Source organism: Schistocerca nitens, chromosome 1 (assembly GCF_023898315.1).
Source record: "Schistocerca nitens isolate TAMUIC-IGC-003100 chromosome 1, iqSchNite1.1, whole genome shotgun sequence".
NCBI lineage: Eukaryota > Metazoa > Arthropoda > Insecta > Orthoptera > Acrididae > Schistocerca > Schistocerca nitens.
This window is the reverse complement of record NC_064614.1, coordinates 930,309,410-930,333,931: the sequence shown is the minus strand read 5'-3', so window position 1 is coordinate 930,333,931 and position 24,522 is coordinate 930,309,410. Positions and strand designations below refer to the sequence as shown.

Below are 24,522 nucleotides of genomic sequence, written 5' to 3'. Positions count from 1 at the left end.
TGCTATCCGAATCATAACACACAGTCTTCCACAGACATAACGCAAACCCTTATTCAACTAGCTTAAACTTCTAACAATATGTTCCTTATATATATACAAATCTGTTTTATATGTTAGGGCCCAGTTTGCAGATTTTCAGACAAATGCCGGCTTGCATAACTACAATACCCGAAATAACACAGCACTCCATACTCAGCAAACAAAGTACACACACACCAAGGCATGTGAGCCATATTGGAACAAAACTCTACAACATACTGCCAACCAACATCAGAAAGCTAGAAGATGAAAACAGATTTAAAGTAGAATTTAATAAATTTCTACTTGAACAATGTTCTTACTCGATAAATGACTATTTAGGCCAATAAATAACTCTGATAATGTTTATATGAAGGCAAAACTGGAAACACTGTCTTTCATCCCTAAAGTTCCTGTTAATTTTGTATATCTGATGGACAGCTGTTGAGTGTGGTAAAATCTTAACTGATTTACTGTAGTGAATATAAGGGCTTCCTGTTTAGGGAAGACAAAAATAAAGCCTTAGGGAAAACAGACTATGCAATTACAATACTGTTAGTATTCATGTATAAAAAGTTATAATACTGTCACTTGTATTATTCTTCGTACATTTTTTGTACAATTTTATATGTATTATTCTTTGTACTACTTAATGTAAAATTTTGTATGTTCATTTTCCATAAATTGTTTCCCATAAATTGACATTTACTTTTGGACAACATCCATACAATATTTATTGTCTATGGATGGGTAAATAAATAAATAAATAAAACTACACATTGCCTGTGGTGTCCTCGCCTACCTTGATTACAATTGTAATTCATTCCAATGTATAACTGCTTATTTTATGATTCACCATGTATCAAATATTTCACTCTTGCAAGATTGTACTTTTATATATCATTAATTACAATGGAGGAAGTCACATTTCTACATGCACACTGGAAAGTTGGCTCTTCATGCCATATTATGTAAATGCTGGCATCCACTGCCCACTTCAAAGACAATGTAACCAGCTTGTATAATAAAGAGTCCCACTTCCTGTTCCCATGATATACCACTGATCACATGGTTCAAACTGGGATGTCTTTATTATGACCTTTGACCATCACTCCACTGCAGGCAATCAAGGTGCCGGACCAAAATCGATGGCCTCTGGTAGGGGCAAGGAGCAGTCAGATGGAAAGCTATTCAAATATGTGATGCATGCTTCATTGGTGGTCGTGAGGCTGTAGTAATATGTGGGTTACCACAGGTTGGTTCCAGTCTTTCAATATACTAATAGAATTTTAGCATGCATTTTTTCACATATAAAGAAATGTTTGTATACTTATTTTCTATTAGTCTGTATATTCCTTCTTAAGTCTATTTTGGACCTACATTTTTATTGCTTTTCATTCTTTCTGTTTAGATTTCTTTTATGTCTCTATATATGATTAAAACAGATGTTTCAATCCTGTAAAGACACTATGAACTGATGACCATGTTGTAATGTTCCAGATCTGTGTATTTTGAGATGTATTTTTGTTGTAAATGTCTTGTATGTCTCCAGAGTGTTTCCATGCCATGGCAAAAAAAATTTTAACCAATCTTTTCTATTTCATAAATAAAGTTTTCTACAAATAACCAGTCATTTATATTTTCTCTTTAATGGGCTTTTGCAAATACCTGAAACAAGAAACTTTCTTGATTTTTCTGTATTTAGTTTCTAAAATACTGGGTACTAGACTATGTCTAAACTGTATTTTTCCCACGAAATGAGATTTCATCTACACCTATACTTGGCAAACGACCATGAAGTGCATGGCAGAGGGTGCTTCCTATTGTAGCCTGTATTAGACTTTATTCTCATTTCAGCCACACAAGGAACACATGAAGAATGATTGCTTAAACTGTAATTAGTGTGATCCTGTCTTTGTAATCCCTGTGGGAGCAGTATGTAGGGGCCTATAGTATCTTCCTAGATTACTCACTTAATACTCTTCCTTGGATTTTTGTAAGTAGGATTTTGCAGGATAAACAGTCCCTATCTTCAAGTGACTTCCAGTTCAGAGTTTTCAGCACCACTGTGATGGCCTTCCACGAGTAAAGCAAATATGTGACTATCAATGCAGCCTTCTTCGTACACTACTGGCCATTAAAATTGCTACACCAAGAAGAAATGCAGATGATAAATGGGTATTCATTGGACAAATATATTATACTAGAACTGACATGTGATTATTACATTTTCACGCAATTTGGGTGCATAGATCCTGTGAAATCAGTACCCAGAACAACCACCTCTGGCCATAATAAAGGCCTTGATACGCCTTGGCATTGAGTCAAACAGAGCTTGGATGGCGTGTACAGCTGCCCATGCAGCTTCAACACGATACCACAGTTCATCAAGAGTAGTGACTGGCATATTGTGATGAGCCAGTTGCTCGGCTACCATTGACCAGACCTTTTCAATTGGTGAGAGATCTGGAGAATGTGCTGACCAGGGCAGCAGTTGAACATTTTCTGTATCCAGAAAGGCCCATACAGGACCTGCGATATGCGGTCATGCATTATCCTGCTGAAATGTAGGGTTTCGCAGGGATCAAATGAAGGGAAGAGCCACGGGTCATAACACATCTGAAATGTAATGTCCACTGTTCAAAGTGCCGTCAATGTGAACAAGAGGTGACCACGACGTGTAACCAATGGCACCCCATACCATCACGCCGGGTGATACACCAGTATGGCGATGACGAATACACGCTTCCAATGTGTATTCACCGCGATGTCGCCAAAAATGGATGCGACCATCATGATGCTGTAAACGGAACTTGGATTCATCCGAAAAAATGACGTTTTACCATTCATGCACCCAGGTTCTTCATTGAGTACACCATCGCAGGTGCTCCTGTCTGTGATGCAGTGTTAAGGGTAAGCGCAGCCGTGGTCTCCGAGCTGATAGTCCATGCTGCTGCAAACATCGTCAAACTGTTTGTGCAGATGGTTGTTGTCTTGCAAATGACCCCATCTGTTGACTCGGGGATCGAGACGTGGCTGCACGATCCATTACACCCATGTGGATAAGATGCCTGTCATCTCGACTGCTAGTGATATGAGGCTGTTGGGATCCAGCACGGTGTTCCGTATTAGCCTCCTGAACCCACCGATTCCATATTCTGCTAACAGTCATTGGATCTCGACCAACGCGAGCAGCAATGTCGCGATATGATAAACTGCAATCGCAATGGGCTACAATCTGACCTTTATCAAAGTTGGAAATGTGATGGTACGCACTTCTCCTCCTTACATGAGGCATCACAACAACGTTTCACCAGGCAACGCCAGTCAACTGCTGTTTGTGTATGAGAAATCGGTTGGAAACTTTCCTCATGTCGGCACATTGTAGGTGTCGCCACTGACGCCAACATTGTGTGAATGCTCTGAAAAGCTAATCATTTGCTTATCACAGCGTCTTCTTCCTGTTGGTTAAATTTTGTGTTTATAGCACATCATCTTCATGGTGTAGCAATTTTAATGGCCAGTAGTGTATATGTTCAATATTCCCAGTTAGTCCTACCTCACCCATTTGGGCACTATTCTATGATGGGACGCACCAGTGGATTGTAAGCATTCTCCTTTGCATTTCCTAGTATCCCATCAATGAACAGATATCTGTAACCTGATTTACCTATGACAAAGCCTATGTGCTATCCATTTCATACAATGGTTACAGGTGGAACTCTAGAGGGTCACCTTCACCATCTCAAACTCTTGTTCCAGATATTATCAGCAAAAGGACTCAAACACAGCCTATGTAAGTGTTCTTCCATAAAATGTTCTTGATGTATTTAAGGATGAAACTCTTGGCCAATAGACTCGAACCAATGGAAGATTATATTGCAGCAACTGATGACACACAGCCACCCAAGAATATAAAAGACCTACTCGTGTTTCTGGGTGAGATCACCTATTATGGTAATTTCATAGCAACTCCAGCTGAACTCTCTTACCCTTGAACCAGCTATGATACCAAGGTGTACAGTTCGAATGGTAATCTTGCTGTCAACAAGCTTTCCAGGCTTTGAAAGACTGCCTTTTGTGGGCACTCAGTTAAACAACATACATCTCTGGTCTGCCGGTGGAAATAGCGACCAATGAGTCCCTCCGTAATGTAGGCAAGATCTTGTCCCACAAATACCCCAATACAGTAATGCTCTATTGCATACACTTTTAAGACCTTATCTGCCTCCCAGCAATGCTACTCTCAAAGAAAATGGAAGGCCCTTGCCATCATCTAAGCAGTTCAGAAATTTAAGTTATTCCTTTATGGATACAAATTTCATCTCATCACAGACCATCAACTGTTTCTTGCCATATTTGACCCTAAGCATTGCCTGCAAGACCAGATCAACAGCTGCTTCCAATACTGGGTGCTGTACTTGTCTAATTTGCAATATTCTATCCACTATTGGGCAGCAATGCTACAAGCTAATGCTTACACAGTGACTCGATTCCCCATGGGAGCTGACTCAGCTTTTGAGAAACAAGAATTGGTGTGTTTCCAGCTTGATTCATATCTAGATTTGGACATTTCCATTTCCCCCTTTAATTTGTGTGGCGTTGTGGCTGCCTACTGCAAGGCCTACATGTTATACCAGTTCACTCATTTTGTTTAACATTGGTGGCTGGGAACAACTCCTGGGCCCATTTTTCTCCCCTGGATGGCCACAGTAAAATCAACAGCACATCAACCAAAGTGTTCTGTTGTGTGTCTCAGATATGGACTATCAACTTCATTTCCACCATCCTGCTCAGCAGCCATCTGCTTCTCAACCCCAAAGGGACCACTCCAATACTGTAGCAGCTCATGATTCCACTGAGCCTTGTTCTCCACTGCAGGGATGCCTATCGACATCAAACCACCATCTTTCTGGTTGTGATTCCATTGGATCATGTGCCACCTGCATCTACTCCCGGGACAGTCGCTGCAGGAGGAAGAGGGGAGGAGGAGGAGGGGGGGAGGGGAGGAGGATTTGGTGGTGCCACTTGACTTCATTATAGAAACTGAATATGTAGTGCTATATTACTGTTAACTGCCATGGCTATTACCCAGAGGTCACATCTCACCAGGAGCGCCTTCTGATGGATCCCACATATAAGCCAGCCCAGGACCGATCTGAGCCAGTTGTAACTCAATCAGTGAAGTGTGTCCCAATCATACTACTGGTTTGGCTTCAGCATTTTCCTTACAGACTTTGTTACTGGTGGAACTCTGATACTGTGCAAACTGGACTTTGATTGGAATGCTTAATTAAAATACCTTGCATTGCCCCATGGAGCATTTTGTAATCTCCATTCATTTTGTATGCAAATTACCTTTACAAAAAAATAAATGCAGTTGAAGTATGGAGGTGGGCCACTGCAGTGACATGTTTGTCTTTTCCAAAGTATATTTGCTCCTGACTTTATGTTCATGAACAATAATGCTGCCCCATATTAGGCTGCTCTGATGATTGAATTTATTGCAGGTGAAGATACCCATTGCATGAAATTGCCAACTGGGGTCTCCAAATCTTTACTGAATATGGAAAGTCCAGGGTGCACTGAAGAGACCCATTGTTAGCCACTTGTCATCACCAAGGACACTTCCAGATCCATGCATAGCTCATGCTTGGTAGTGGTGTCAACTGCCATACTATATATAGGGGTAAATACAGGGTGGTTATAATTAAACTTTCTATACTCGAGAGGGTCCCCATGAAAAACAAGTGATCATAGGACAATGAAACTTTGTAGAAACATTTTTAAGGACATGTGAAACAGAAATAACGAATAAACCACTGAACAGAACACATTTGAATTTCCACATGAGGTAACATTTGTTAATTGCGTACCATGTTTACATTCTGGATTACAAACATTGCTCAATGTGATGACCATCTGCATCCGTGACAAACTGGAACTGAACTAGAGATTTCCGTACTGCTGCCTGAAACATCTCAGGTGGGATGCTGGCTACCTCCCTGGTTATGCTCATGTTCAGCCTCCAATGTGTGTTTGAGTCCCACAGATAAACCCTATCCTTCAGGTAAACCCCGTCCGGCCCCGGTAGCTGAGTGGTCAGCGTGACAGAATGTCAGTCCTAAGGTCCCGGGTTCGATTCCCGGCTGGGTCGGAGATTTTCTCCGCTCAGGGACTGGGTGTTGTGTTGTCCTAATCATCATCATTTCATCCACATCGACGTGCAGGTCGCCTAAGTGGCGTCCACTCGAAAGACCTGCATCAGGTGAACGGTCTACCCGACGGGAGGCCCTAGCCACACGACATTTCATTTTCAGGTAAACCCACAGCCATAAATCACATGAGTTCAAATCTGGTGATCTTGGTCACTATGCTGTTTGGAATGATCCAATGGTTTGGTTTTCTCTAAATGTTTTACAGAGTAACCAAGTGAGCTCATGGGCAATGTGATATGGAGCTCTATTGTGCATCAAAACAGTTGAGCCCAAAGCATCTCTCTCCCACAGAACAGGGATAACATGCTGTTGAAGCAGATCACAGTAACATATGCCATTCATGCTGCATGTTCTTGGTCCTTGGGTCTAAGTTCCCCCCACGTCACCATAACAGTACCATTATCTAACCACAAGTCATGACACTTAACACTACTAACAGTGTAAATCCTGCAGTCCGAACATCACTCCTCTAAAGTAATCTGCCAATATAGTAAATAGTTTTCCCTTTATACTGAGTCAAGTACTGAAAGTTTAATTATAATCACCCTGTACATCTTCTGCTAATAGTTCTATTGTTGTGGAAGAGTTTGTTTCGTTTTATTACTGGTTTTAAAAAGGATACTTTCAGTTTCACATTTTCTCTAATTTATGTTTTGGACAGTGTTGTAAATCAGGTCTTTTTATTAACATTTACCTTGCTTTTTAACCTTTTTGACATTCTGTTAAAAACATATGTTTTCAATTCTTGATTACACTTAGCTTTTAGATCATAAACCAATGACATTACTGCTATAAAAGCACATAAAAATAGAATGAAAAATCACAATTATTCATTTTCTCCTAGAGGGAGATTATACATTGAAATATGGAATAAAAAACAATTTGTTAACATACCTGAAAGCCTTTGTACTTTATTAGCTCCTTAACTCTGTCAACAATGAAAAAATAATTATCACTGTCAAAATAACCTATGTCACCAGTATGAAGCCAACCTTCACCATCAATTGTTTCTCCTGTGGCAGCATTATCACCACAGTACCCTTTCATAATTATTGGACCCTTGAAACAAAGCTCTCCTTTCTGGTATGGTCCAAGAGCAACTCCAGTTTCCACATCAATAACCTAAAATAAAAGCAACTTTACTGAAGTCATACAATGCAAACATCCACAGATAGATAGTTGGTACTTGCCTCTGATAATTAGTTAATAAAATGCAAATTAAATCTAAGTCCTTCCCGTGCACAATAGGTATCATCTATTCCATGACAGATGCATTTCTCATCTATTCAATTAACTCACTTGTTACTACAAAAGTTGATATAAGTGAAAATTGTTATATGATGAAATGATGTTGTTATGATAACCAGGCTTTCAAACCTTCTTCTTCAGATCATGAAGTTTACAAATTTCAAATATATGAAAAATTTCCAAACATTTGTACCCAATATCAGGGGGTGAATCCTAGGATCAGTTCAAGAGAATCTATAAGTCACACAAAGAATTGTTGCAATTCTGCAGCACTAGTACAAGTTAGTCAGTGCCACATTGTAAGAGATGTTCAAAATGTCCACCTTGAGCCACAATCCATAAATAGCAGTGCCTTAACAAGGGCTTGATGACACCTGGTTCATGTCAAACAGTTGCAGAGGGATTTTAGATATTTTGTTCCAGGTCATTTTTATCATCATCTAAAGTAACCAACTACACAGTTTTTGAGATTGCACAGCAAAAAGGCCAATGTCTTAAGGCCAGGAGCCCTAGCAGGAGAATGCAGTGGCCACCCGATTCATTGCCTAGAGAAGGTGATGTTCAAAAATTGCTGTACAGCGAAAGTTAAGTGCACTGGAGCCCTCTCACACATGGACCAGATAGGACAATGAACTGCTAAGAGCACATTTTCTATTATTACAAATAGCATCATTGTCAGGAGGGCAAAGTACGATGGTCTGTTCAATTAGTGAGGTAGCATACATGGGGTGATCAGGTGGTAATACTTCAGTACAGATTGAATCCAAATTGTTGTTGATGGTTTATGACAACAGTAGATTGGTAATTAGCATGAGCCTAGATACTATGCAAATAATGAGGAAAGTTCTGGCAGAATGTAAATACTTTTGGGTTACAGGAGATTATTCACTGAAAAGCAGAAGCACTGAGTCATGAATAGGCACATGCAAAAAGAAAGAAAAACTTGCTAGCTTTTGGAGTAATCCCTTTTTGAGCCAGAGTAAAACACACACACACACACGCACACACACACACATGCCCATTCCCCCACATAGTACCAACTGCACAAACAGTGCCAGTGCTGAATTTTGGCAGATGGGCTAGGACGTGTTGGGAGTTTGATTGGTGGGGTGGGTAGACAAACAGTACCAATGCTGCATTTTGGCAGGTGGTCTAGGATGTGGTGGGGTTGTGTCAGGTGGTGTGGGTAGAGGAAGAGAGGGGTAGGAGTCAGGGAGAAGGACGAGGGGTGTGTGGCTAGTGGCTCAGAGGGAGAAAGCCAGTTTGCTGGCTATGAATGCAGGATGGATAGGTGGCAGAATCACAGGTTAGGCATGTGATGCACGGTTGTCGGAGCCAGTGGGGAGCATTGCAAACTGAAGGTGGGTGGCATGGGGATGTAAATTGTAAGCGTGTGATGGGATGGAGGAAAGGGAAATTGTTGTGTGAAGGGTGTGAGGACAGTTGGGACAATTGGTAACTCATTTCAATACATAAAATATATGTAGGGATGTGCTTAAAAAAGTTTGACATGAAAAAGGTATAGGTGATAAATGTGTAGGCTCAAGGAATAAAAGGTAGTTGCATGTGTCAATTCAAAAGTGCAGTGAAGTTGAGGGCCTATCAGAATTGGCTACCAGTGAATAGCACCACTGCTGCACCCACTCCCTAAGCCAATGTGATTTGTAAAGGCTGTAGACCTTAATTGCAGTGTCCACTCTTTCTTTCTTTCTTCCTTTTTTTTTTTAAAAAAAAGGTTGAAGCACGGTTGGCAGGTGTTCTGCCACTGGCTACCATTTGAGATAGTGGTATGTCTAATTTCAGTTTACGACAAAAGTCAGTCAGGATATTGCATTCTTTGAGTGTATGAAGTACTGTTAAAGATGCACCACATGTGCACTTGGAAGGGTCCTTTTCTTACAAGAGAAATTCATGTGCGAGTTTGGTGTGGCCAATATGTCTATTTCTATATCTATGTCCATACTCTGTAAGCCACTGCAAAGGGCATGGCAGAGAGTACTTCATATCATAACAGGTATTAGGGTTTACTCCCTTTCCATTCACAGGCTGTGTATGGATTATGGGAAAAATGACTGCTGGAATGCCTCATCATATGCTGTAATTAATCTAATCTTATCCTCACAATCCCTACAAGAGTGATACATTGGCAGTTGCAGTATGTTCCATTTACTCATAGCAATACCGACATATCCATAACACACACTACTGGTAGGGGGGGGGGGTGGTTACTTTATGGTCACCACAAAAAATTTAAAAAATACTAATTCCTTCACTTGTTTTTTAATTTTATTAACAACATACTTTTTAAGGATTTACTGATGTGTATGTAGTGTCCAAAACTTGAAAATACATTATCAACATTACCAACACGTGTTCAATAATGTATACTACCAATGAGGGGGATAATTTATGATCATAATAAAAAAATTAAAGAAGTTACAAATTTCATTATTTGTGGCTCAATTTTATTAATAGCAGGCTTTTTAAAGAGATGATGATGTGTAAGTGAGGTCCAGAACTTGAAAATATTGAATATGAGATTCGTTGAAAAAAGTTGCATCTACAACAACAACAATTACTACTAGTACTACTACTACTACTACTACTACCACTTCTACTTAAATTTTTGGATGAAGTTTACCTGAAAAAATTTAAAACAGTTATAGAATCTTGTATAATAATTGTTTAAAAACAATTAATATTTTTTTAAAATTTTAAAATACAAAGTACAAAACTAGACTACAACATTTGCAAAAAGTGGGTATAAAGTATCCCTCCCAACCTCCCTCCTCCATTAGTAATGCTAGGATTAGAGGTGGCTCTTGAAAGACTTTAAGCAGGCATTCTTGGGACAGTTTGCATTTGGTTTCAAGTGGCTGTTGGTTTCTTCAGCATCTCTGTGACACCCTCCCATGGGTCAAAAAAACCTGTGACCATTTGTGCTGCCCTTCTCTGTATATATTCAGTGTCCCCTGTTAGTCATATTTGGTATAAGTCCCACACACTTGGGCATTTGCAGGATGGGTGGCACAGGTGATTTGTAATCAATCTCCTCTCTAGACTGATTGCATTTCTATGAATAAACCAAAGCCTGCCACCTGCTTAACCTATGACTGAGCCTATGTGATGGTTCCATTCCATATACCCACAAAGTGTCACATCTCAATATATGTATGAGTTGACCGATTACAGCTGTGACTGGTTGACTCTGTAGTTGCAGAATACTATTTTTCCTTAATGTTGAAAAGTGCAAAGTTTTACATTTATGGCATTTAAAGCAAGTTTCATATTTTTGCACCATTTGAAACTTTAACAAGATCTGACTGAATATTTTGTGTAGCTTTTTTCAGAGAGTCTTTATTACAGACAATGGCATTATCTGTGAAAAGTCTGAGGTTACTAAAGTACACAGCATGAGGTGAAAGCTAATTTGTGAGGGGCCTGGAGCAAAGGTCCATACTCTCTAGTAGCCTCTTTGATCATTCAGATTGTTTGTATGTGCAACATCTAGCCCTCAGGGTATGGTTCCAGGAAGTGATCAAAGATCAGTGCCTGATGCTCTCAGTTGTAATGTTTTCACCGTGGTTTCAACCTTAGTGAGACTGTTGAAAAGTTCATTGTCTGGAATACTCAGCATTCAAAGGAAAGTTATGGGAATTCTCATTCTGTGGAAGTCGTACAGAAGGTTGTTTGTGGTTTATGTTGGAGACTATCATGTTTCATGGTCTACTGTTTACTCAAGGATTCACTACATACCAGGAGGTACAGGTTTGGGAGAGTTCTGACATGTTGGAGACGCAAATTATAACTGTCAGTTATGCAGTAAATGTATTGCACATATTTGGTAGAGTGTGTTTCTCATAACCTCCTACTCAGACATATGCATAACTGATGTGGTTATTGACCTTTGACACAACTGTATTACTGTATGATTTCATTATGTAGACAATCATGATATACAGAGTTAAGTATCTGCCAATAAGTGGTGAGATTTATCATTCCTTGGTACCACCATGCATTTCCATCTGTATTATTGGGTTGAGGACACAGCACAGGGGAGTTCAAGATGTAGTTATTTGCATATGAGCGAGTTGGGAGAATTGTAGTTCTCTACACAGGTTCTCAAGACGTACGTTAGATGGTCTACCTGTTTGGAGGTGGTCCATAGGTAGATTGATCCTTTCATTTTGGAACAGAGAAAAGTAACAAGGATTTTAGGTTTCTGTTTGACAGTGATCACATAACTGATCAGCAGGAGTTAGAATGATGCTCTCAAATATGTGATACCTGCTTCTGCAAAGAGGCTGCTGTCTGGTCTGTCATGAAAGGCTCTAGTTGCTAATTTTACTCCATTATGATGTACATGGTCTAAGAAACATAGTACAGATGGTGCTGCTATACCATAAATGTCACATACATAGTCTAAGTAAGATAAAATCAACGTTCTAGAAAACCTTAATAAAACCACTCAATCTGAACCTATAAGGTGTTGCTGTGAAAACAGAGATTGCTTCATATCCTCATGCAATTACCTTTCAGTTATCATATGTTGGTAAGCTTGCTAGTTTACAATCAAAATAAAAACATAAAAAGTGAAATTGGCCAACTACTTAAAGTAGCTGGTCTCCCTCATAAAGCTCGAGGTGGGGATATACAGAGCAAAATCTGCAAAATTGCATGTAACATAATTTTGTTGGGGAAAAACAGTACCTGTGTTCTGGGCACAGCATAGTGCCCTTTATACTGCATCTAAAGGGAATGCAGTGGGGTTATAAGTTCCTGCGTTAAAGGATTTCTCTGTCTATGGTATTAGCCAAGTCAATAAGCAACTATTTAGAGTTAATTTGATTCACTTTATCTGCAAAATGTTTGCCCTGGTAGCTCTTACTCTGATCGAGGGCACTCGTCACAGGTGCCACCCAGCCATAGAAATGATCATCTGTAGAGACGGGCACTTACTCCTTGTGTAATGTAACATATTATTAATTTTTTTCTTTTCTTTTCTCCTTCATTCTTTTCTTTTATTGTAATAATGATTTTGTATCATAGATAACATTGGCATAGAAATAAAACAGGTAGAGAGATGCTCTTCAATTTTTTAACTGCTTTAGATTCATCTGTCTGTCTCTATAAGTGGTAGCAGGTGGACATATAATGAGTTCCACCAAGTAAATATTGTTAAAAAATGTGTATTCCAATTGTACATTAAAAAGACTTATAAAAAGTTATCGAGATAGAAAAGTTTATTCGTACATTCACAATGACCATACCCGTCTGTTCATCTCTCCGTGATGCACCAAGAATCTTGCATCAAGAGGATCGAAGCAGACAAAAATAATTTGCGTGAGCAGAAGAGGGGCGATCCGGAGCCAGTATTGTCATACCAAGCTCTATTCACAATGGTGGTAACAAGAAAAAGAAGTACATAAATTATATCCTGAATAAATGTGTTGAATATTGAAGGTCTGTTTATATTAGTCCAGTTAAAGTTCACTCAGGATACGTGTACCTTCCAATTTTTTTTCAATTATTCTTTCAAAAATTCCTTTTTTTAATTAGTTAAGCAGCAATTTTTAATCAGTTTTCAATATATATCACATTTTATTCCCCCCATCACTATTCAATGGCAACTGCTCAAAGGACAGTGCCTAGCGGAATATGAACAGACCTTTCAATTGTTGAGATAAAATTTTTTTGAGATAAATGAACCAATTTATCATTACATGACACTAATGAGGCCTTTGTTGCATTTGTTATATGTCCATGAGATTGGAACTATTAACAACTTGAAGGAGCAAATTAAAATTAAATACTGCCTACAAACAAGATGCGCCAGGAATGCTGATTTCAGCGGGAAAGGTAGGAAGTTGCTACACTGTATGCTTATACGGCCATGCTTGGCACTGTCTCTCTCACAGTAATAATCTTCTTTCCTTCAATTGTTATCTTTTACAGAAAGTGCATTTCTATAGAAAAGATGAAAATTTGTGTAAAGTCAACATCAAAGTGCAAAATAATTCATTCAAATTCTGAAAGACTGTATCAGAGAATAATCAGGTTCATTAATGAATATGCAAATAAAACTGCTTGAATTGAAACAAAATTTCATTTTTTGAAAATCATTTTTTTCATAGTTTTGTTAAACACTGTTCACAATGGAGTCAATGGAAATGGCCATTGTTGAAAGCTCATTACAAAGTGCAGTATGCCAAAATGTTGGAAATCCGAGCTTGGCAAAAGTTGAAAGTAACACGCCAACTCGTGAACTGGCCGATGACTGCCACAACAACCACCTAGGTGGCCCACAATTAAAAAATGATGGCACTGGTGATATAACTAATCATAATGTCACTTTTATGGCACTCAATGAGACAATTTCTCAGTTCTCACCAGCAAACATTTTTCAAAGTAGTGAAAATTCCTCTGACTATTTGCTCACTACATCATGAATGGAAGAGCAGGAAACAGTTCAAAAAAGCAATGTAACACAACAGCTTACAAAACAACAGGAATTTCAGGAAAATATAGGACACAGCAAAATCAGACATTTAACAATTTCAAGAATAGTATTAGTCAACAGTTCAGTGAGGTGAGCAAAACTATACACACTGAATTATCTGTCGAATTATCTGGTAAGTTCACAGAGCTCAGTAAACAACTAAAACAAGAAATAATTACCGACATGTCCTGCATTATAAATACATTCACAGAAAAAGTAATATCCATAGACTATAAACAGGAACAACTTGCAGGTGAGCATATTCTCAAATTCAGGAGACACAATCCCAAGTGGATGCATTGGTAAAAATGTGACGAATGCAGTCAACAAGCTGCAAGACATATGCAAAAACCTACCTACAAAAATACACAAGTTGAGTCTAAAAGTAGATCAGATAAGTTTAGAGTCAGAACTTGTCAAAAAACAGAGAGATAAGTTATGTGCAGATGTACAGGAAATAAGTGAAATCTGAGGCCATGATGATGGATAAGGGCAGCACCCTTGCTGAAAAGGTAGTGTCAGAATAAAAAAATTTATGTAGATACTGTAGAAGAAGCTCTAAAAGAGAAAGAAAGTCAACTTCTAGCTAACATTGACTTGCATTTAAAGGAAGCAGAGGAAAGGTTAAGAGCTAGTGTTGCTAAAATTACTGACATTCCAAAACAACATACAACAGGAAGCAACTGCTGTCTGCGTCACGTCTGCTGTGCAGCGAGCTACGTTGCCATCTGTGTCACGTCTGCTGTGCACCGAGCTACGTTAATTTAAGTATTAACTGTATTTTTCTTACTTGTCACTTCTTCTTCTGTGTGTTTTTGCTTTTAGGAAGCTTTAATTGTCGAGTGCTAGTAATAGTGTTCCATAGATTTCATGTTTGTTTTGAATAAAGTCAGAGAGAGTCCCTTTAGTCAGCCATAGTGCCAGTAGTGCTAGTGTTTGTTTTGAATACAGTCCAGAGACAGGTAGTGTTATTTTCATTGTTTTCTACAAGAAGTGTCCAGTAACAACAGTTTAGTCAACTATCAGCAGCTTTTAGTGAATTAACAGTCTAGTTAAAAGTTGATTAACTCTCTACAGTAAATTGATTTTTAGGATGGATAGGATGTGTGACTGCTGTGTATGGACCCAGGACAAGCTGGCCACTGTTCACAAACAGCTGAACGTGTTGATGGCCGCGGTCAGCCGTCTTCAGGCTGCTGCCTCAGAGTGCAGCGGCAGTGGGGAGTCTGGTGCGTTGCATGGTACACCCCAGGTGTTACAAGCTTCACCCACTGTCCCTGCTGTCGAGACATCTTCGCAGGAACTGGGTGCGGTTGGGCCACCCTCTCCCCAAGGGGAGTGGCGGGTTCAGCGGGGTTCATGGTGCACGAGGCAGAGGGTCAATGTGGAGGCTGGCCGTGTGGCATCGCCCGCTCTGCCTGTGAGTGGACAGGTGGCCGCTCCTTCAGCAAGGTCTGAGCAGGCACACGGGGGGAGGGATTTATTAGTGATTGGGAGCTCCAATGTTAGGCGGGTGATAGAGCCCCTTAGGGAAATAGCGGAAAGGTTGGGGAAGAAGGCCAGTGTTCACTCTGTCTGCTTGCCGGGGGGGTCTCATCTGGGATGTGGAGGAGGCCCTGCCAGAGGCGACAGAGAGCACTGGGTGCACCCGACTGCAAATTGTTGCTCATGTCAGCACCAATGACTCCTGCCGTCTGGGTTCAGAGGTCATCCTCAGTTCATACAGGCGGTTGGCAGAGTTGGTGAAGGCGGAAAGTCTCGCTCGCAGGGGTGGAATCTGAGCTAACTATTTGTAGTATCGTTCCCAAAACCGATCGCGGTCCTCTGGTTTGGAGCCGAGTGGAAGGCTTAAACCAGAGGCTCAGACGTTTCTGCGGAGATCTGGTGTGCAAATTTCTCGACCTCCGCTATTAGGTGGAGAAATGTAGGGTCCCCCTGAATAGGTCAGGCATGCACTACACGCAGGAAGCGGCTACAAGGGTAGCAGATGTAAGGTAACAGGGGATAATATGGAACTCTTCCAAGTAATTTAAAATTTAAAGCACAGCAGCAGAGATAATATCCTGGGCAAAATAGACCGGAAAATACTTGTTTTGTGTTTTGATGGGCGTTGTAGTTCCGTTGCATAGTGTTTTGGTTTTCTTTTAATTGCAACGAATTATATAAGTGTGGTGATAATTTGTAAAATTATATAATGTATTTAGATTTAAGTATTTAAATATTATAAAATATTGTAAACAATTGTGGCCATGTTTAGCGATTATTTTGACTACTGTGGTGTCATGTGACCCGACTCAGTACTGTGGATATGAGCGGGAAAATCGGGGTCTTTTGTCATTGGCCGTGGTGGTGGTGAGTTGGGAGCAGCAAAGTGCCGCGAGTGCAAGCATGGACGCCAGGGTATGTGAAGGAACGAAGTGAAAGTGTGTGGGTGTGAGACAAACAGTGTACGAATTGCACCGATTATTATTTGTGAACTTAAAAATGCATGGCCACAACGTTAAAGTGTTTCTTTTGAATAAATAAGTTTCAATCTGAACGTGTATAGTTCAATTCACTGCTCTTCATTAGCCAGCCAATATCTGACTCAATAATAGGGGCGCAAATGCAACCGTTTACTACCAACCCCCTTTACAAATGAGCCACGTGAAAAATAGGTAGTAAACGAGCCCGAGTTCAGTTGCAATTGGGGGCTCGTCCGGGATAGGACTTTCTTCCATATTCCATAGTATTTCGGAATCGGATGTCCATCTGATGTTAGGCTTTTGAACAGTCAGTGTGGGGGGCTCTGAGCTAAATCGGTGCATTGGCAGTACCGGCGTGTTTGTGCTGGACAAGATACGCGCTGCCCCGTGGTTACGCTGATATAAGGCCACCACAATTGTGAAGCAGTCAGTTATACAGTCTGATGAGTCCACCACGTGTTGCCGCGGGTAAAACCGCCATGCTTGCCGTGTCCACGTGTTGCCGCAGGTAAAACAGTCGTCTGTGCTGCGACATGTGCTGCTGCGAGAAAAAATCGTCGTCCGTGCCACGTCCATGTGTTGCTACGGGTAAAGCAGTCGAAGCTGTATCCACGTGCTGCCGACGATCAACGCCGTTGTCTGTGCCACCGACCAACACGACTACATGCTGCCAGGGGCCTACGCAACGTGTTCTCGCTCCTGATTGAGTTTGCTGTGTGTCCATGCCACTGATTACGATTCATTGCATAGCTGTGCTGTGGAGCTCACTGCAGACGTCGCATCACACGAGGATATAAAAGATAAGTACAGCCAGCAGCTACATTGCAAAATTGTGTCCTTTCATTAGCCATGGCCGATAAGACACGTGAATCTCAAAGTGAAGGCGAATCAGTGGATGTTAGGAGTACCTGTAGTAGCCCTAGCATGCCAAAAGAAATAGGCTGGATACCAGGAAGTGACCTCAGTACATTTTTTGTAAAACTTACTAGTAAATTAGGAGAAATAGACTCAAGAATAAGGAACATAAAAACTGCAATAGTTGGAGAAATGGATTCGAAAATAGGAGATATGGAATTAAGGCTTAGTGATGAAATAAAGACAGTGAGTGAAAAATTTGATCAGCTAGATCTCAAATTCACTCAAATTACAGATAAAGTCGAAAACACAGTTAAAATTGTTGAGGGAATTATTGAGAGAGTTTATGAGGTTGAAAGAGGCCTAGTAGCCAAGGTGGACACTGTGCAAAGTAATCTTGTGGGGCAGATTCTGGTACAGGAACAGAAATGCACATTATTTCAAAGACAAACAGAGGCAGACATTGAATCCATTAAGATAAGAGTGCTGGATTGCCATAAGTGAATTACTGACAATAAGAAGGAATTAGAAGGGGAAATAAATGTCTTGAGGGAAACAGTTAATACTGTGGCAGCAGGGAATGGAAATTTATTGTTGGGATATCCTCTGGGGCATGGATTTCAGTCAAAACCTTTTAATGGGGAGAATAAATACCATGCAGTTGACTTTCTAGCTGCGTGTAAGGATAACTTTGTGACAGGGATGAGTGAGCAGGCAAAAATTAAATATGTTAAGAGGCAGTTGGAAGGGGGAGCTCAAACATGGGCGAACCAAAAAGATGATAAATTTTGTGATTTTAAAACCTTCAAAAAGCTGTTCTTGAACAAATACTGGGGCCAAGCAAAACAATTAAGATTGCAAAACGATTTTTTGAATGGATCCAGTTACAAGAGTGGAAAGGAAAGTATGAGAGAGTTCTGTGTTAGAGAACTGAATAAATTAAATCATCTGGATAGGCCACTGGGCGTATTAACAGAAATATCTACACTAAAGAGAAGATTACCAGAGCATTTGCAATGGGATTTGATTCACAGTGCAACAGATTCAGTGAAAGAATTTCTTAATTTTGTGGATAATATGGACAGGGCATTGTGTTACAGACCTAAATACATGGAACATAGGGAGAGTGGAAAGTATAATGAAAGGGGAAACAGTATTAATTATGAATATAGTAATAACCATAACAGGTGGAGAGAAGATAGAAGTGATCAGAATAATCAGGGTAGAGATTGGAGAAACAAGCCACAAAGGTATAACAGAAATTTTGGGGGGAGAAGAGACAATTTTGATCAGATGAGGAGTGATAGAGAAGGTAAGAGAGTAGGAATGCCAGATGCAAATGGACAGGGTAGACAATCAAAAAACTAATTGATGCCTCACTTAAGGTCCGCAGGGGGGCTGGTAATTACGTGAACAGGGCCAGACAAGGACCTGATGGTATGAGTAATAAAGTCAGCAAGGAAAATAGGGAAATTGGGATATGTCATATGGATGCTGTCTTGGGAAATGAAAATCTATGGGGGGGGGTTTAACAATTATAGAAATACAGATAAAAGGTATACGAGGAAAAAAGGGAACAAGGCTAATAACAGCAATGAACAGTGTGAGTTTTACATTGATGACATGTTTAAAAGGGAAGAGAAATTACAAGCAGAGGAGGACAATATTGGTTTGTGTGCAGCAAAATTCATTGAAAGGTCAGAGACAGAGGTAGTTTCATCAAAAGGGGGAACAGAAGTGGATATGGAATTAAGGGGCAATGTTCACAGTAATAATGGGTGTGATGAATGGGTAGAGATGTCTATTGGAAATAGTATGGAGAATTGTGGAAAAGGTAAGGAGAGGGTTATTCAGTGTGATGTAAAGGCTAATATGAGTGGTGTATTTGACAATGTGGAAAATGCTGGTAAATTACCTACTGATAAGGTTACTGTGCTTGTGGATGCAGGTGTTAACTGTGGTAGTGATAATGACTTCAATGTGGATATGGAAATGTGTAATGATATGGAGAATGTTGCTGTAGGTTGCCCAGAAGATAAAATTGAAACCTGTGTTTTCTTAACTGATGATGCAAGCCTGAAAGATGTTAATTGTGGATGGTTAGGAGAGGAGGAGGCTGATTATGATTTGAGTGATTGGGTTTCCTATGCAAAATTAAATAAAGCTTTGATGCCTGAAGAATGGGGTAAAATAAAATTTAAAATTGCCAGAAAATTGGAAGAATTTAGTGAAGAAGAGAATGTTGAGTTTGCTATTAAGGATCTGTTTAAAGGGGATACTGATGTATGTTTTGGAGAAAGACCTAAAGATATTTGCATTATGCAAGAGGAAAGCAGGAGTGAAGTAGAAAGAGATTTATTACAGGAATCAGGGCTGAACAGAGTAGAAATAGAGGTGATACAGCCAATAATTGATATCAATGTGGGAGGAGCTACAGATATAGCATTATTAGACTCTGGCTCAAGTTTATCTGCAATCTCTGAATCTTTCTGGCAGCAAATTAAAGGTTTAGGATTAACAGAATTACCAGTTACAGGAGTCAAAATTAAGACAGCAACTGGGACATATAGCAAGCCCATCAGCAGGGAAGTATTACTGGAATTTAATAGTAATGAGTATTGTTTTGACATTAGTTGCTTTGTGGTGAAGGGTTTGGCATTGAATGTAATTTTGGGTATGGACTTCTTGTACAAGTATGACTGTAGCATTTTTGTAAAGGACAGAGTGGTAGAATTTGATGCTGGTGGAAATAGACGAAGAATAAAATTTAAAGGGGAATTAAAAGGAGGTGAGACAATTACTCATTTACAAAGGATAGAAGAGGTAGGTGATGAAATGTGCACTGACCAGCAGATACATGACAAAGTAAATGAAATGGGACATTTAAATGAGGAACAAAAGGTGCAGCTTACAGATTTATTGTGTAAACATAAGCATGTGTTCTCTGACAGACCTGGAAAAGTCGTACATTTCAGTTATGTTTTGAGGCTATTGCCACATGAAGTGATAAGGGCCAAACCTTATCCTATAGCAATAGCTAATAGAGAGGCTGTAAGGGCAAGGATACAGATGATGCTGAAGTGGGGCATTCTGGAAATGGGGAGGAGTGAGTATTGTAATCCAACAGTAGTGGTGAAAAAGAGGGATGGTTCTATAAGAATAGTATTGGATGCAAGAAAGCTAAATAAAATAATAGTCGAAGAAAATGATCAGCCAGAGAACATGGATGAGCTGTTGCAAAAATTTTATAATGTTAAAATTCTGTCAAGTGTTGATTTGTCTTCAGGGTTCTGGCAGGTGCAATTGGCTGAAGAGAGCGGAAAGTACATTGCTTTCTTATTTGAGGGCAGGACTTATATGTTTACAGTTGTGCCATTTGGTTTATCAATATCTGTAGCAGTTTTTGTAAGGGCTTTATGTCATGTGTTGGGTGATGAATTAATGAGATTTGACAGTGTATGTAGATGACATTTTGATTACGAGTAGCAATTGGCAAGAGCACTGTCAGCTGTTGGAGGATGTATTCAAGGCTATATCTAAAAGGGGGATGACCCTTAAGTAAGTGTGAATTTTTTCAAGCAACATTACTATTTCTTGGCCACCAGTTAACTCCTGATGGCATTCTGCCCAATAAAGAGAAACTCAAGGCTATTGTTGACTGCAAGGTGTTCATTCTACAGGAAGTACATAAGTGATTATAGCCTGAATTCACCTAACTTATGTAGACTATTAAAGAAAAGTGTAACCTGGTGCTGGACATCTGAGTGTGACAGGGAATTTAAAGCCATCAAGAATAGCTTAAAAAATAGCAAAATATTGTTCTATCCGGATTTGTCTTTGCCTTTCTGTATTGGGGCAGACAGCTCAGATTATGGGATAGGGGCAGTGCTATTTCAGGAGAGGGTAGTAGATGGGAAGACCGAGCACAGGGCAATCACTTTTGCAAGCAGAATGCTGTCCAAACATGAATTAATGTATGGTATCTCAGAGAAGGAACTTTTAGCCATAGTTTTTGGATTTCAGAAGTTCAGGATATATGTGGAAGGTAGGAAAGTGATTGTTTACACAGACCATAAGGCTCTGAGCTATTTGCAAGAATGTAAGCTGTTAAATAATAGACTCATGAGATGGGCCATGTTTTTGCAGCAGTTTAACTATGAGATAAGATATATTAAGGGCACAGACAACAATGTGGCTGATGCCTTATCAAGATTACCTTTCATTGGAGAAGAACATGAAGCAAATGAAGACCAGAAAGAACTACAGATATTGTATATGAAAGGAGTGGGTGGAGAGAAGGAAGTCAGATCCATCTGTAAGGACATGAGGAGACTTCAGAATGGGGACCAAACCTTGAAGTTTATCAAAACAAACTTTGGAAGTAAAGAACATGAACAAATAGCTAAATATTATAGAATTTATAAGGGTATTTTATTTAGATGAAGAAATTTGGACAAAGAGGAGTGGAAGGTATGTTTTCCAGATGAGCATGTGGAAAAATTAATCAATTACATCCACCTTAGCCATGGGCATTATGGGACTCAGAAATGTTTGGAAATACTGCAAGGCTATGTTAGTTTTAACAACATGGCCAGGAGAGTAAAGAGACAGTTGGCTTCTTGTGACAAATGTCAAAAAGTGAAGTATAATACTATTACAGTACAAGGAGAGGTGCAGAATATTGTTCCTAAAAGAAATGGTGAACTGCTGGCTATTGATTTATTTGGGAGGCTGCCAACAGGTCAAGGGAGTGTAAAGTATGTTCTTTTAGCTGTTGATGTATTCTCAAAGTTTGTAAGGCTGTATCCACTGGAAAAGACCACTATCCAGAATATAATTAACAATCTAGAGAAAAATTACTTTGTGAATATTATAAAACCAGAGAATGTTCTGTCTGATAATAGAGCACAATTTGTATCTAGTGTGAGGGGGAATTTATGCAAAGATCTGGGATAAAGCATATAAGAATTTCATTGTATCACCCTGCGGGAAACCCGGCTGAGAGGTATATGAGGGAGCTGGGTAGGCTATGTAGGACATATTGCAGTAAAAAGCATAGTACTTGGGCAGAATACATAACTGTGTTTGAGGATCTTATGAACACAGTGAAGAGTTGTGCGACAGGATTCTCACCGTATGAGCTCATGAAAGATATCAAGCCAGACAATCTAATAGCAGAACACATAGATTTTCCTCCATCTCAAGGCTTGACAAGTCAAGAGAAGATGCAGATGGCCAGACAGCAAATGTTAAAGAAAGGGCATGAGAGGCAGAGGAGGCATGGAGAAAGGTATAAGACAACAAAGTTCAAGGAGGGAGATAAGGTGCTGGTGAGGAACAAGAAAAAATCCAGTGACATTGATGGCGAAATCAAAAAGTTATTTGAATTATACCATGGACCCTTTGAGATAATGGGTTGTCCACACCCTAATGCATATAGGTTTGTATATCCAGTGTCTAAAAAGCCATTTGGACTGAGAAATGTAACGGAGTTGAAAAAATATGTGGCGAAAGAATAAAGGGTAAGGAAGTGATATTCTCATGTATACTATTGTCTAGTTAAAAAAAAGTGTAGTATGACTATTGTATGCAGCTATAAAAAAATTTATTGGGGGCTATGTATACGTGTATTTATAATAGGAGTATTATTTGTGTTACTGTGTATGTTGTGATGCCACTGTTGGTGGTCAACAAACTTCATTACTGTATGTATTTGCAATAAGGGAACCTGTTGTCCAATGGATTTGCACAACTGGTGTGGGTGTGATAGAAGCCTTGTGAAAGTCATACGGGAACTGAAACCTACTGTATATATATGGTCTTTATTTCTGTATAAATGTGTGGAGAGTATAGGAGGGAGGAAATATGCAAATAGTTTGTTTAAAAAAATAGTTGAGATTTTATTAAAATTTCTAATGTATCTGTGGCACCTGGTGTTGATACTGGTGCATGGGGGTAGGATTGTTCAAAAAATGGCTCTGAGCACTATGGGACTTAACATCTATGGTCATCAGTCCCCTAGAACTTAGAACTGCTTAAACCTAACTAACCTAAGGACAGCACACAACACCCAGTCATCACGAGGCAGAGAAAATCGCTGACCCCGCCGGGAAGGTAGGATTGTTGCTGGGACAGTCATGTAGGGCAATCACTAAATATGCAAATTGTAGAGGCATGTGGGAAATAATTAACTTGCTTATTATAAGATGTTCATGAGGGAAGTGAGGGAAAGAACACTAATGGCTAAGTGGATGCTTATAAAAGTTTGACATTGGTGAGTTTGTTTGCCATTTATGATTGAATCTAGTTAGCCATGGAAATGGCATAAAAGAATGGGTTTCAAGATATTGCCAAATATTATGTGAAAATTTATATAGGAATTCAAGGAAAAAAATTGAGCATATTTATGTACAGTGATATAGCTATATGGATGCTTAAAACAAAAAATAAGAATCTGCATCTGGGAATAAATTCTCTTGGTCCGGGGGGGGGGGGGGGGGGGGGGCGTATGCCATGTTTGTGTGCATGTTTGTCATTTGTACAAACCTCAATAAGAACTGATCAGTGAAAACAGGATGTTCCAGGGAGGATTTGGATAGCCTGATTCCTGGGAAATGTGGGTCTGCATGTCTAGGCAAGATTTATGAGGCTTTGATTAAATTTTGATAGGATGGCTTGGCTAATGAGAGGAAGCACAGTGCTGCTGGCTGACAAGTTTGGAAAGACTGTATTCCAATGCATAAACCTGTGAACATAAGGATCTGGTTACAACAACTTCGTGCAACTTACAGAAACAACTGTGTAAAAAGTGGAAGTGTTAATGTCCAGTGAGTGTGCAACCTACATATATTTTGCCTGCCCAATCAGACTCAATAGGAGACTATCTAATTGTATATTTGAGTTGGATACATTGTTGGATTATGAATGTATGTTTTATGATGACAGTACTTACACTGATTAACCCACCACTATAACACTGTTCTACATGTTTTGGTGCCATTATAGTTCTAATTAAAATATTTAATATATAAAGTAATATGGGTTCACTCCATTTGGTGCTACTTCATGTTGCCATTGCTAAGGTAATGTCTCCATGAAGTGGGGGTATGTAAGGTAACAGGGGATAATATGGAACTCTTTCAAGTAATTTAAAATTTAAAGCACAGCAGCAGAGATAATATGCTGGGCAAAATAGACCGGAAAATACTTGTTTTGTGTT

The 24,522-nt window shown here is 39.6% G+C and overlaps 1 protein-coding gene across 2 annotated transcripts in view; it reads right to left on the bottom strand.

Annotated features, from left to right (window-relative positions):
• Positions 1-24,522, bottom strand: part of LOC126193408 (luciferin 4-monooxygenase) — a 226,275-nt gene that overhangs the window by 31,791 nt on the left and 169,962 nt on the right. For both annotated transcript variants that reach the window (XM_049932684.1, XM_049932685.1), the window contains exon 7: positions 7,131-7,358. In XM_049932684.1, coding sequence (XP_049788641.1) covers positions 7,131-7,358 — 228 coding nt within the window. The remainder of the gene's footprint in view (positions 1-7,130; positions 7,359-24,522) is intronic.